At 48.5% G+C, this 13,580-nt stretch overlaps 1 protein-coding gene across 1 annotated transcript in view; it reads left to right on the top strand.

Moving 5' to 3' along the window:
* Tenm4 (teneurin transmembrane protein 4) overlaps positions 1 to 13,580 on the top strand; it is a 735,358-nt gene that overhangs the window by 350,939 nt on the left and 370,839 nt on the right. The window contains 2 exon segments of the mRNA XM_052714273.1: positions 1,852 to 2,139; positions 5,384 to 5,653. Of these exon segments, the coding sequence (XP_052570233.1) occupies positions 1,852 to 2,139; positions 5,384 to 5,653 (558 nt within the window).

Genomic DNA, 13,580 nt, shown 5'->3' with positions numbered 1-13,580 from the left:
AGTCCTGGAATCCCCCTGTGGGGATTCAATGCCATCTCCCGGCTTCTGCAGGCACCAGACATACATGTGGTACACACATACATTCGGGGAAAACATCTATATACATAAAATAAAAATAAATAAATGTTTTTTAAAAGTTAGCAGAATTCAGAGCCTAGATTTGGGGCTTAGTCACATGAATTGATTCTTGTGTATCCTAGGTCAAACTGCTGCCCAATTATCAAGGACATTTTGAGAATTAAGACCCCCACGAAATCCATTCCATCTTAACTGCATCTAGGTACAACTTTGGGCTCTGTAGTAATACCAGCTTTGCTACTACTGACTCATGACATATGCCTTGGTAGGAAACTGACTGGTTCAGGATCCATGAGAACAGTCACACTGTATGCTCCATGGCTTCTGTGCAACACCAATAAAATCACAAATGTTGATGCTTTGAGCAGTGCAGAAAAACATGTCAAGGGAAGTCTATATAGTAAACAATCAGGATCCATAATACATCCAAAGACATCCAATGCTTACGCCAGACCATATCCTTGCAAAGTGATTGTGGTCTCGAGCTTAAGGTACAGGGTTGAACTTAGAGGAGCACTGGAGCAGAGCTCAGAGCTACCCTGGAAAGTGATTTTTGAGGTCTTAGGAAGGAAGATCTGATGCCAATAACCACAAGTAGACCTGCTAGTCTTCAAATCAAATCTGGTCTACCATTGGGTTTGGTTTGGCTTGCAACATATTTTGAAATAAAAACATAAAAGATTATGTCTTTAAATTACATATTTTATTTCAGAACCCAAATTCCAAGCTGATCTTAAAATTTCACAAAGTGCCCCCTAACCCTACCCCACCAACTGCGTCATGGGCAGACACTAAGTGCCACTCTTACTGGTGGAGTCTGGCCAGGCACCAAGGCCCCTGGGTGCCTTCCATTTATCATGGAGCTCCTGCTCTGCTATTTCTCTAATGAAACAGTGAAGTAGGAAATGTTGTTGTGACAAATGGAACAGAACTCAGGAGGTTGTAGGCTTCAAGAGAGACAAGTTGTCTCATTGATTGTTTGAATGATACACTGCTTTTCTGGACTGAACTCCTGGCCCATTCAGGGGTGGGGAGAGGTTGTGCCTGTGACCCAAAGCTAAAGAAAGACTCTAGAAGGAGAAATGAAGATGTCATTCAGTTAAAAGCTCCCAGGCCATCAGTCTAGAGCAATTAAGCCACTGCCCTTCTGTAGCCAGAATGGCAAGTCACTGAGAAAACAGATAACAATAGATACTGGTGAAGACAGGGACAGGGGGAAACCCTGATATACTCTTGGTGGGGATGTAAAGTCAGCCACTACTTAAATCAATATGGAGATTGTTACTGGAGACAGTAATGATGTCTGCAGACCTACAGTGAGCTCATGGGATAACTGAAGAAATACTTACTTCCCAGCCTGGCTATAGTCAGTCATTTCTCAGATTCCCAAAGAACTCCTAAGTTCAGGGTTAGTCCCTCTCTCGCCTGATGTATGATGGAAATAACATGGATGCAGTTCCTGCCTCCAACCATCATTAGATACCAGCAACGTCTGGTCTTTGTTGGTAGCCCCATTGATCTCCAGCCCTAGAGGAGAGCATGGGGCATCCCCAGTTAGGCACAGTAACAGAAAGTGAAAGGACTGTTCATGAGAGGCACTGAGTGCCAGTACCCTATACTGCTGACTGCAGGTTAGTGATGGAGCCTGCCCACACCTCAGCAGCCTGATTCTTGACTCACTTTGCTCCAAGAGTGTGTTGGGTCCAGGATAGCCCTTGGCATTGCCTCTCCCAACCCAAATCTGAGGCTCAGCATTTCATTGGCTTTCTGCAGAACGCTCGGCCCTGAGTGCGGCAAGGGCCCAATTCGTGGATGTGGAGGAGCGTGGGCCAGAGGCCATGGACGTGAAGGAGAGGAAGCCCTACCGCTCGCTGACCCGGCGCCGCGATGCTGAGCGCCGCTACACCAGCTCATCGGCAGACAGCGAGGAGGGCAAGGCCCCACAGAAGTCCTACAGCTCCAGTGAGACCCTGAAGGCCTATGACCAAGATGCCCGCCTAGCCTATAGCAGCCGCGTCAAGGACATGGTACCACAGGAGGCCGAGGAGTTCTGCCGCACAGGTGAGTGCACACTGAAGTGTGAAATGAGCCCAAGTGTATACAGGTGTGTGCCCGTGTGAAAATGCAGGTGAGCTGGACAGGGAGGAGGTGACTCTAGAAAAACCCAAGTTCCTGCTGTTTTGGCCCCTGGATCTGCTGAGGGCCTGCTCTGTAGTTCATTGCTAGAACAGACCAGCCTGGAGTCATGCTCTTCTGCTAACCCTGTCCTTGTGTTAGATGGCCAGGAGCAGTCTCCCTGTTGCAGTGACTGGTAAGGGAGGCCTCAGTGGGATGGCACCTTTAAGTTGTAAGCAATGATAGCAGAGGTAAGCACTAAATAAATGCTAGTGCTTAGTTTGGGGACTTCTTCATTCAACAAGCATATCTTAGCATCTTCCTCATCTAGCTGCATGACCTTGAGAGAAAAGCAGCTGCCAAGATGGTGAGACCAGAACACTTAGCGATTTGGAAGACATCCTGGGGTCAGGCTCTCCTTCCCTCACTTCTTCCATACAGTCCTCACCAAAGTCTAGCCACCTTTTCCCAGAATACCTTTCAGCCAAGCCCTTTTCTCCTTTTGCTCTGCCACTGCCCAGTCCTGGACCTCGTTATAGGTCCTGGAAGACTGACCTCGATGACCAGCCACTGCCAGAGCTGCCCATTCAGGCCATTCTCTTCCACAAGCCACAATGAAGCTTGAGCATGGCCTCGGATACTACTGACTCTAGGCTCTTCAACCTGATCCTAGGAGACCTTCCTCAGTTTCCTCCTCATCCTCCTAGAATGTTCTGTCTCTTGCCTCTCCACCACATCGCCACACCCCACCATCCGTGGGCTAGCCCATCTGAACTACTGTTGCATCCCGCAAGGATGATCACTTCTACTGTGGTACCTCCAGGGTGCCTGTTGTTCTGCTCCACGCCTCTGTGAGTCCTGGTAGGTGACCATCTTCCCTCACAACGGCAGCAGTCCACTGGGATTCTGCCCTGTGCTCACCCGCTCCACAGACAGCATCAGCCATGCAGCAGGCTATGTAATGTAGATACATCTTAGCAATGCTGTTTAATCCTCACAACAACCCCAAATTGAATCATGTATCCAAGATCAAACAAGTTAGAGGAGCATGCAGGCATGCAGGCATGCGGGCATGCGCATACACACACACACACACACACACACACACACACACACACACACACACACACACACACCTATGGCCTCATTTCCACTCCCTCCCACAGGCCTGGATCCACATGAAAGCTGCTCCCCTTGCAAGGCTGCCTCTCAGGCTTGAAAAATGATGGCTCCACAGCTCTTCCCTGGCTCGTGATTAAGAGCTCAAGCTTTGGCATCGGACAGATCTGGATTTGAATTCTGGCTCTGAGGCTGTGACAGCCCTGGGCATCCTCACCTGTGCAGAGGGATAATGGCACCTAATGGTAGGGTGCCCGTGAGGATTAGTGAGGACTGTAAACAATATCTTTGCCACCGGAGCCTGGCATGTAACTGATGCTTTATAAATGCTACCTACTCCTCATTGTCACCGCTGAGCCTCCGTGAAGGGAAGAGACTAAATACCTCCAAGCTTTCCTCTAACACTGCCCAGCCTATGCTTGACAGAACTCAGTGAGCCAGCGGCTCAGATGCAAGCCCAGCACATCAGGCTCGGAAAGGAGCCTCCCTGGTCCTTGTGAACAACAATACGCATCTTCAAGCGTGTGCATTGCCATTTGCTCACTTGCCATCCGGGATCTTAAAAGACTGTTTGAAGGACCAAGGCACAGGCTATCCCCCAACTGAAGGAAGCTCGCTCAGGTGACCACCAGCCCAAGGTTATATATAGTTAGATGCTGAGGGAGGTTAGGATGGCAATCCATGTTCTGGGCTCCTCAAGAAAGAGGTCAAAGGTCACAAAACAGACCATGTGGTGAAACAAATCTCCCACCTCACGCAGGGCCCTGTTGGCTCACCAGGATCCCTGACCTCTAGGAGTTGGCCTTTACCCTGCATTCCTTCTGTCTCAGGGTGCCTCAGCTCATGGGTATTGATGCCAATTCTGTCCGCTTAAAAGGGAAGGGAGAGCAAGCCACGTGGAAATCAATGTGGCTCAGGCTGTTTATGGCAAATAAATTTGAGTTTTCACTTAGCATAGCAGTTATTCTTTATAACATGAGAGTGGCCTCTCTTGAGAGGAGTAGCCCAGTAAAGCGCAGACATGGGCTGGGTGGAGAGCAGCACAGGCCTGGAGTGCATACAGCAGCTAGGACTTGGAGTGTGCCGAGACCTGCAAAGGGCATAGCGGGACTGGGGCTCCAGTGCACACTTTGTTCTTTCTTAGAAGGAGAAAAAATTAGCAGAGAAGAGTGGAATATGGCATACAAGGGTGAGATTCAGAGTATGCAACATCTGGCCTGGCCCACCCCACCCCCCAGCCAATCAGAACATTTGCCTGGCCACTGAGCAGAGCCCAGAGGTCCCTGAGGCACAGGGCCTGCTGACATGAAACTATTTGTCTGGCAGCTGGATCTAGGGGAGATAATGGAAAGGGGTGGGAGAGAAGTGGCTGGAATAGCCAGGGCAGAGTACGAGAGGAACTAGGGACTTCCGGCACCGAGCACATTATTTACCCACTAGTATGGAAGGGTTTCACGACTTTAACCTCAAATCATGGCTGTGTCAGCCTCTGAACTCTTTCCCTATCCAGGCTCCTCTGGCCTAGCCAGAAAAGAGCTCCTGGTTTCAGAGACATATGTAGGGCTCATCCAAGAAGTTTCTGCTCGGTTCTGGACTTGCTGGCAAGTCCTATTTGAGAAAGAAGACAGAAACTTCAACATAATTTAACAGACATATTAAACTGAGCGCCTTCACTATACTGGCTTTGGCTGGAGACACAGAGATTTAGAAATAAACAAGACATACAGTCTCAGCCTGTGTAGAAGCCACCTTCAGCAGAAGTGGCCGACAACTCTACCATCTAAAGGCACTCCCAGAGGCAAGGCATCTCCCCGAGGGAACTGGGAGAAAGAGTTTTATGCACAAGTATAGGTAGGTAATGGGGAGCTTTCACAGAGGAAGGCAGTTTGAATCAGCTTAGATGCACAGTGCTTGGCTGGGGAAGGAGGGGCAGAAAGAGCCCTACAGTCGGAGGAGGTGGGTGGAGCCATTACAGTCAGTTTAAAGTGCAGCGGTGAATCCAGGGTGAAGGAGCTTCTGGTTTGGAAAACTCACCCAGCACCCTCACCGTAATTACCTTCTTTCTTCCCAGGCACCAATTTCACCCTGCGTGAGCTGGGTCTCGGGGAGATGACTCCCCCTCATGGGACCCTCTACCGGACAGACATTGGCCTCCCACACTGCGGCTATTCCATGGGGGCCAGCTCTGATGCAGACCTGGAAGCAGACACTGTGCTCTCCCCTGAACACCCAGTGCGCCTGTGGGGCCGGAGTACTCGGTCAGGGCGCAGCTCCTGCCTGTCCAGCCGGGCCAACTCCAACCTCACGCTCACGGACACAGAGCATGAGAACACAGAGACCGGTGAGTGCCTCACCTGGCCTGTTGGTTACTAGGATTGCCAGACCGTGGTTTTAATTATAATATTGATTTCTTGCTCTATCACAGGGGCTCTGGGGAAGCCGATGAAAAATTGCTTTGCCCTCAGTGGGCAAAAGTCAGAGCCTTTTGTAATGTCACATGAAATACCCACCCATCAGTGATATGTCAGAGAGGGGTCACTGCACTTTCAGTCCAGACCAGGGCAGGGCTAACGTGCTGGGTGATTGCTCACAAGGTAAGGGAGCAAGGGCTGTGGATGCTTGTAAGCCATCCCCTGTAGAGCTGGTTCTCTGTGGAGTCCACAGTGCCCAGCTCCGCTCTTAGACTCTCGAGCATCCAGTTGCCCACCCCAACCCCCAACCCCCAGTCCTAGGCAATCTCCAGGGACCCTGTCCCATTCTGCTGTCTTTTGTTGCTCAGAAGAAGGTCTAGTCCAAGACTGTCATACGGGAGCAGCTTGACCTTTGGGGTGTAGGGAGCTTTCATTCAAAGGCTCCAGAGTTTCCGTTAGGAGGACTAAGTTTACATGATCATATGTACAGAGTGTCCAGTAACCCAAAAGCTTGGAGTCAGGGAATCATAGTTTTCCCAAACTAGGTCTAGTTGAATAGACATTACTTGTTGAACATTTCTAATTCCCAAATCTGAAATTTAGAAATGCTCCCTATTCCAACACAAAGTTCAAAAGTTTTAGACTTCAGAGTTTCTGCTTTTAAGATTAAGGGTCCTCAACCTACAATAACATGTATTTCAAAATTACTAAAGATATAGTTGCCAGTGTTCTCTCCTCCCTCAAAATGTAAGATGGCGGACTCATAGTTTGCTTGATTTGATCATTCCACACGTGTGCATACATCTATCAAAACATCTCACTATAACCTGTAAACGTATGCAATCACTATTTGTCAATTAAAATCAGACTTAAGAAAGTAAAAATAAATTTTAAGGTGAAAAGAAGGCCTTGTTCCATCCACATCTGCATGCCATCATGAGGAGCTGGCTCTGCAGCGCCATCCTCCAAGGTTCGGGGGTGCTAAAGTCTTAGAAAAGGACAACTAGTTACACGTGTTTTTATGTCAGAGGGATGGGAGCCCAGCTTCAGAATCTTCCTCTCCTTGTTGGTGGGGCCCCTAGGGACTCAGAGTCTGCCTTGGTCCTGTGTGTGGCCCAGCTGCTGGGAAATCAGCCAGCCTGCCACTGTGTGGTTTGTCCTGCCAGGCCAGCCCCGTGGAGGGGTACACTGTGGTCCAGCACTGGGGCCTTGGAGAGACTGGCAGAGCCTAGAACAGCCCCACCCTGGGGAGGCTTTTGTTTCTGAGATGCTCCGGCCAGGAATCTGGGCTTTTACCCCTGTGACTGACACGGTGCAACATGGGACGTTGTCAAGAAACGGAACGAGAAGAGCCAGCCAGATGCCAGTGCCCCCTACTGGCTGCCAGCTCTAAATGCAAGAACCTGGATTCCCAGCCAGCATCTGGGTCAGGGTGAGGGCTTAGCCCCTTTAGTCTATAACAAGACAGCTTCAGCTGAGCTGCACAAGATCAAAGCGCAGATTAGAGATCAGGCAGCTGACCATGATAGTCAGAACCAGGTAGAGGATTTCATCCCCCTAAAGAGCCAGCTGCAAAGGGATTCTAGATGTCTCTTCTGCCATCTCGGTCAGTGGAATCCTTCCTAGGAGTCAGGGAGAGGCAGGACCTGGGTACTAACTTGACAAAGTCACCCTCCCCCAACTCCAGGGAGGGTCCAGTGACCTCAGCCCCTGTGGGTCTTCCCTTCCACAGTGGATAACTTGTATACGTCCATCTCCCACCAAGGCCCCGACTGAGCTATCAGCCCTGTCTCCCCCTAACCCATAGAACCACAGAACATATTTTAATGGAGGTTTAAGGAGGTCCAGTTGGGGGAAGAGGATGTCTATGTTCCATCACTGGTCTGGAGTGTGGCATCGGTTGAGATGCATCCTCTCTCTTGCCCTTACTTTCCTCATTTAGAGTTTAATGACGTTAGCATCTCTCATTTTCTGAGCTCTTAAATTAGGAGAGGGAAAGTGTTTTGTGACAGTGAGGAAACACTAGATTAAACAAGCTTAAATCAGTTTCTTTTGTGCAGGACTTCTCTGAGCTTTTAAAATATTAACATACACGCTGATGGACAAATTGCCGGCGTTTTTAGATAGCCTACATCGTAGTCTTCAGCCACAGAACTCTTTATTCTCAGCTCATTGGGGACGGGGCAGTGTTCTGATAGCGGCCTTTCATACCTGCTGAGCGGAATGACGTTCCGGACTGGTAGACGTGGGATTCTGACTGTCTAATGTTGGCATGATGAAGACGAAGGTACATGGGCTGAAAGTAATAGGGATGCAGAGAGTTAATCACAGCTCTTGATTATCAGTGCCCGAGCGAACACGGCTGAGCACTTCAGTCACGGGAGTCCATCTTCAACCCTTTGAAGTCAGTTTTATTACAACCATTGCACAGAAACAAGGAACTGTAGCCACAGAGGCCAACCAATCTGTCTGGCTCATGTGCTAGATGGAATTAGAACTCGGGCCTTTTTACCAATCTAAAATCTTAACTCCATTAGCTTTGCTTGTTCTGCTGAGTGCTCTGTGTAGCCAAACGCTAGGATTGTGTGTGCTTTTGACGGCTTCTTGCTATGCTGATAAAGGATCATTTTCTGTAAAGTCATGACAGGGTAAGACACACACCGCCTACGTTATTGTATATCCCCGAGAGCTGAATTAAGCCTCTGTTGGGGGCATAATGACATACGCGAACCAGCAGGCAGTGGGGCCAGGAGGTTGGTTGCTGCTTCCCCAGCATAGGCATGGCTCCCCCCACCCACCCACCCCCACCCCCGCTTCCCATCTCCACTCGGACCACAGAGTTCTAAGGCAGCTGTACTCAGAAGAAATGGAAAGGCAAAGGAGCAGGAGGGAAGTCCAACAAAGGATCCCTGACTTGTGCATCCCTTTCAGGCCTGGACTCCCAGAGCCGACAGCCTATAGCTTTCCATACTCTGAAGCCCCGTCTCCATTGGGAAGTTGTGCTAATGGCTGTTTTACACTCTGGCCTGAATCATGATAGTGGTCATCAGAATGGCTTGCGACTCTTCATTGATTCGGTCTGTATGACTTGCTCAGCTGATGGAACTGAGGCTCAGCGAGAGGAGGAGCACAGTGCCGTCTGCCTGGCTGAACTGAGGATAGGTCCTGTCAAGAGAGTCTCCTCTTTCCAGGCTCTCCTCTTCTCCTTGCCCTTCCCATCCAACTTCCCACCACCCGATCCTCTGCTACTCCACCATCCACCCCTCTAGACCTGGCTCTCTCCATTTTCTCTGAGGAGAGCATGGATCTCCTCAGAGGAGGAGGGATCAGTGTACCGGACGTGTTAGTCATTCATCCCATCCCAATGACGTCATCGTTCAGGAATAAAGGAAATCAGCACCTGCCAAGGGCCCCAGTGCACACATGTGATAGCCTCTAATCTTCATGACACTGCAGTGACATTCCCATCCGGCAGATGGGAAAACAAACACTCCACAAACAAAAGCCATCTACCACAACAGTCACTACCAGTGGCAAAGCTTTGATTGGACTGCAGCTCTCTCTGGCCCCTCGCTTGCGTTCATCTGAGTCATAAGAAGTTTGGGGTCTCTCGTTTGAGACCACCAGCCATGTGCATCCAAGTTTTCAAAGGGACCTCCTGATAGATGTAAAGAGCAAAGCATAATCCTCCCCACCTCCCACCCCCCCCCCACCCCCGTGACCTCCAGCCACAGAAACATGCACTCCACTTCCACACCTGGCCTTGCGTCAGTCAATAGTAATGGTCAACAGTATTGGCAGCAGTGGGAGCTTCTGATGAGGTCACAGGGCTGCTGCGTGCAACTGTCATCAGCAATAACTTTTATAGGGTCCATTAAAGCCAGTTTCTGTTCCTGAAAGTTCATGTCAGCAGCTTTTATGTCATTGCTTAACATTTGAAATAAACACAAGATTGACCGGGTGATACAAACACAAGCTTTCCTCCTCAAGACAGAGATAGGCTTCAGGTCCCTGCTCCTGGAGCAGGCAGCAAGCTGCAGGCAGCAAGGAGGATCCAGCATGACAGACACCCAGTAGGCATCCAATGAATGTTTTTCAGAAGGGAGAGGGTGTGACTGGGGCTCCATTCCCAATGCTGAGGCAGGGTGGCAAAAATCTCTCTGTGGAGTCATGTGACATTTGTTTGAGATTGCTGAATGTCTCTGGCATGGCAGACATTATTCTAGGACGTGGAAAGCAGAGCAGTTGTGGGGGGAGGTGGGAAGTTAGTCCCCTGTGCTTCTGTATGACAGCAGAGGCATCCAACATTGGAGCCCCCAGGAGACCTGACCTCATAGTCCGTGGCACCAAGTCCCAGCTGTGAGACCTTGAGCAAGGTGGTTCACCCCTCTGAGCCACAGAGCCTCGCTTTATTAGAGACGGGGAAGGGGATCCTAACTGGTGATTGTCACTGGCTACAGAATTCCAGTTTGGAGAATAAGACAGTTCTGGAAATAAATAAGACTGATGGTCATCCAGTAATTTGAGCACACTAATACCACTGAACTACGCTCTTTTAAATGCTGCAATATTATGTTTAATCATCATAGTTAAAAACTATAAAATCTGGGGGCCGGGGAGATATCTCAGTCAGTAAAATGCTTCCTACATAAGCATGAGAGCCTGACTTCCATCATCAGAACCAATGTTTAAAAAGAATAAAAGGCCACGTGTAGTGGTAACCTTGTAATTCTGGTGCTGGGGTCATGGAGACAGATAGGTCCCCAGGTCTCACTAACTAACCATTATAGCCTAATTAGTAAGCTCTAGGCCAATGATAAACCCTATCTCAAAAAAAATTAGTAATAATTATGATAGACAGTGCCTGAGGAACCATACTCACAGTTGACCTCTAACCTCCACATGCACATGAATACCCATAGACTTATCCAAACCCACATAACTATATATGCACATGCGCACAGACAATTAAAAATATCAAACTTTATGCTGTCTTTGGGGTGTTGCTAGCCTGTATACCACTTGGGAAGTCCCTGCCCTATAAGTCCTGAGTTCAGGCATCCGATCGATCGTGCTATTTGCTTAAAGGTCCAGAGGAAAGAGCCACTCACTTTCCCTAAGTTGTAGAGGGCAGTCCTTCTCCTCACTCATGTTCTGAACCTGGGTCTGAGGGCCTGCTAAGATCTTAACTTGCACCAGAGAGGGGTGTTCCCAGGAGAGACCACTTCAGGAGCCAGACCTGGAGGCATGAAGAGGCCTGGGTGGCCTCTGTGCTTTCATCCCAAGTGCCAAATTAAAAATTCACTTAGAAAAGCAAATGTAGGAAAGTCAGGTTACCCCTCCCCCATATGATTACATACTCTGGCATCAAAGGGGAAATTGTGGGTTAAGCTAATGAGGCAGCAGGTCCACAGAGCAGTCGGGCATCTCCGGGGCATGTGAAGAAAGAGGTCCTTACCAAGTCTGCTGGGTTTGCCCTCCACCCTCCCTAGCCCCAGATCCTTAAGAGTCGTTCTTTCCAAGATCTAGATGAAAATCTGCTAGTAAGTTTGAAATGTGCAGAGTGCTGCAACTCAGCCTACTGTGCAAAGAGACAGCATCTTCCCAAACAGGGAGGTGAGCCAGACAGCTGGACTAGAGACTGAACACCCACAATGAGTGCTCTCCTATTTGGGGGGCCAGCCCACACCCCTACCTGAACATGTTTTCAGGGGGTTTGTCTCCTATTGGACAGTTAGCCATGTAACTCCTGAGCACACCATGAGCCCCCAAGTTCTAAACAGGACTGGAAAGGACCTGGTATGAGTCAGAGAATTTAGGAATAATGAGTTAGAAGAGACCCTTTCTCATTTTCTAGGCCAGCACACTGATTTGGAGATGAGTGGCATGTTGAAGGAGACAAAGCCAAGACTTAAACCCAAATATGTCCCATTCCATCACCATGATGTTGCTTGACCACCCCACTCCATGGTGTTTTGTAGAAACAAAATGTTCAACGTTCAATGCATGAGGTCTGGGAAATAACTCTGGCTATATCTAGAACATAAATTTACTTGTCCATGTTAGAAGCTTCCAGGAAAGCAAATGAACTTATAACCCCTCTATTATGATCAGGATATAAAAATCACACCAGGTCACTTTCAAACTGTGTCAAGCTAGAGAAAAATTTCAATCAGAAAGCGTCCAAGAAGACTCCATGAAGGAGGTGCTAGACCCCAAGCTTTGAGGATGAGAAGGGATTTAACAGGTAAAGAGACCAAAGGAAGGGCTTTCTGTATGGACAGACAGTAAGAGGGTCCCCAGAGGCCATGCTGAATAGACATATGTGAGCATATTTTTAGGTGAATCTGGGGATAGAGTCGGGAAGACATATAACTGAGTTCAGCACTGTTCTGAATCATCTGGAGAACACAGTAGCCATACTCTCAGTTTCAAATGAGCAAGTTTATTAAGCTTGTAGGAAACAAAAGTTAGAGAACAAATAGCAAGTAGCAGATAGATAACAAAAAACATCATAGCAGGTGCTTTTAACATCCAGCAGAGACAACCAAATAACCCGATTGAGAGAGAGAGCAAACATAGGTAACATCATCAAATGGGGTTCACAATATCCAACAGAAACCGACTGGGGAAGAATCAGTCATGCTGGATTTCCCACCCGAGAGTCTCTCCATCAGCAAGCTTCTGGCTTCTTATTACAGCCATGCACGTTTTTATATTATGGGACAAACAATAGTAATGTCTGTTGGGAGTGATTTGCCATCTAGCTGTTCTCAAGGACACAATGTTTTTAATATCCTTAGGTGTTTGCTGTTTTTCCCTGCCCTTGTTCCGGAGCTAGTGGGTAGCCTGACCCAGGACAGGGTTTTGGAGGATGCTTGATATACACATGCTTGAGTCTGACACAAAGGAGGACCTTCTTGATACTACAGTCCACTCTCGGCAAACCCAGACATCATCTCAAGACAGTTCACTACAATAATGTATCTTTCGGACGCCATGCTATTTTTTGAGCACTTACTATATTCTAGGGATGGTTTTAAGTACAGGGATTCTGTCAACCATCAAAACTGGTGAAACTACTCACTCTTAAGGATATTAGATTTCAATGGGGAGAACCGAGGATGACAAGTTGAAAAACTAAACTGTATAGGGTGCTCGAGATACTAAGTGCTATGTGAACAGGTCCCAGGGTGAAGGAAGGGAGTTATAATTTTAAACATGGAGGCCAGAGAAGTCTTCCTAGAGACATGACTTTGCAGCTTGGTTGTTGATAGCAGGAGTTGTGAGGACACTGGATAAAAGCCAGCGAGCGGAGGGAAGGAAGGACAGCTGCAGGGACCTCGATGTAGAATGGAAATGGCTTGTTTGAACAGCAAGGAGGCCAAAGTGATTGCCTGGGGTGGAGGGTGTGCAGGCTGTCACTAGCAGAGCCTCCGGAGATTCTGAATGAGGTCTAACCAGTGTGTGAGTGGGATCATTTTGGATAATGTGTTGAGAATAGGCTCCAGCAGGCAAAGGTTGAAGTGTGATGCTATGGTAAAAATTCAGGCAAAAAAAGATGCGGGGTTCTGACAGTGTATGCAAGACTTATAAGTAGCCAGGGTGGCCTCTGTGCTGAGCTTCTCTGTCCTGCTTGCCCAAGATCTTGCTAGCATCAAGGATTATCCCACCCGCTTACTCCCAGTCCCGTGACCAACATGGATGCCCAGATGCTCTAGAGCAAGAGAACATCTATTTGATCCTCTAATCACACAGCTACTTTGGCACGGATGCTGGATCCTTTAGCTACTGGCCCATCCTATGCGCGCTCTCTCTCTCTCTCTCTCTCTCTCTCTCTCTCTCTCTCTCTCTCTC

The sequence above is a fragment of the Peromyscus californicus genome, unplaced genomic scaffold, assembly GCF_007827085.1.
Source record: "Peromyscus californicus insignis strain IS unplaced genomic scaffold, ASM782708v3 Scaffold_4__1_contigs__length_199733344, whole genome shotgun sequence".
NCBI lineage: Eukaryota > Metazoa > Chordata > Mammalia > Rodentia > Cricetidae > Peromyscus > Peromyscus californicus.
This window is presented reverse-complemented; position numbering and strand designations above follow the sequence as displayed.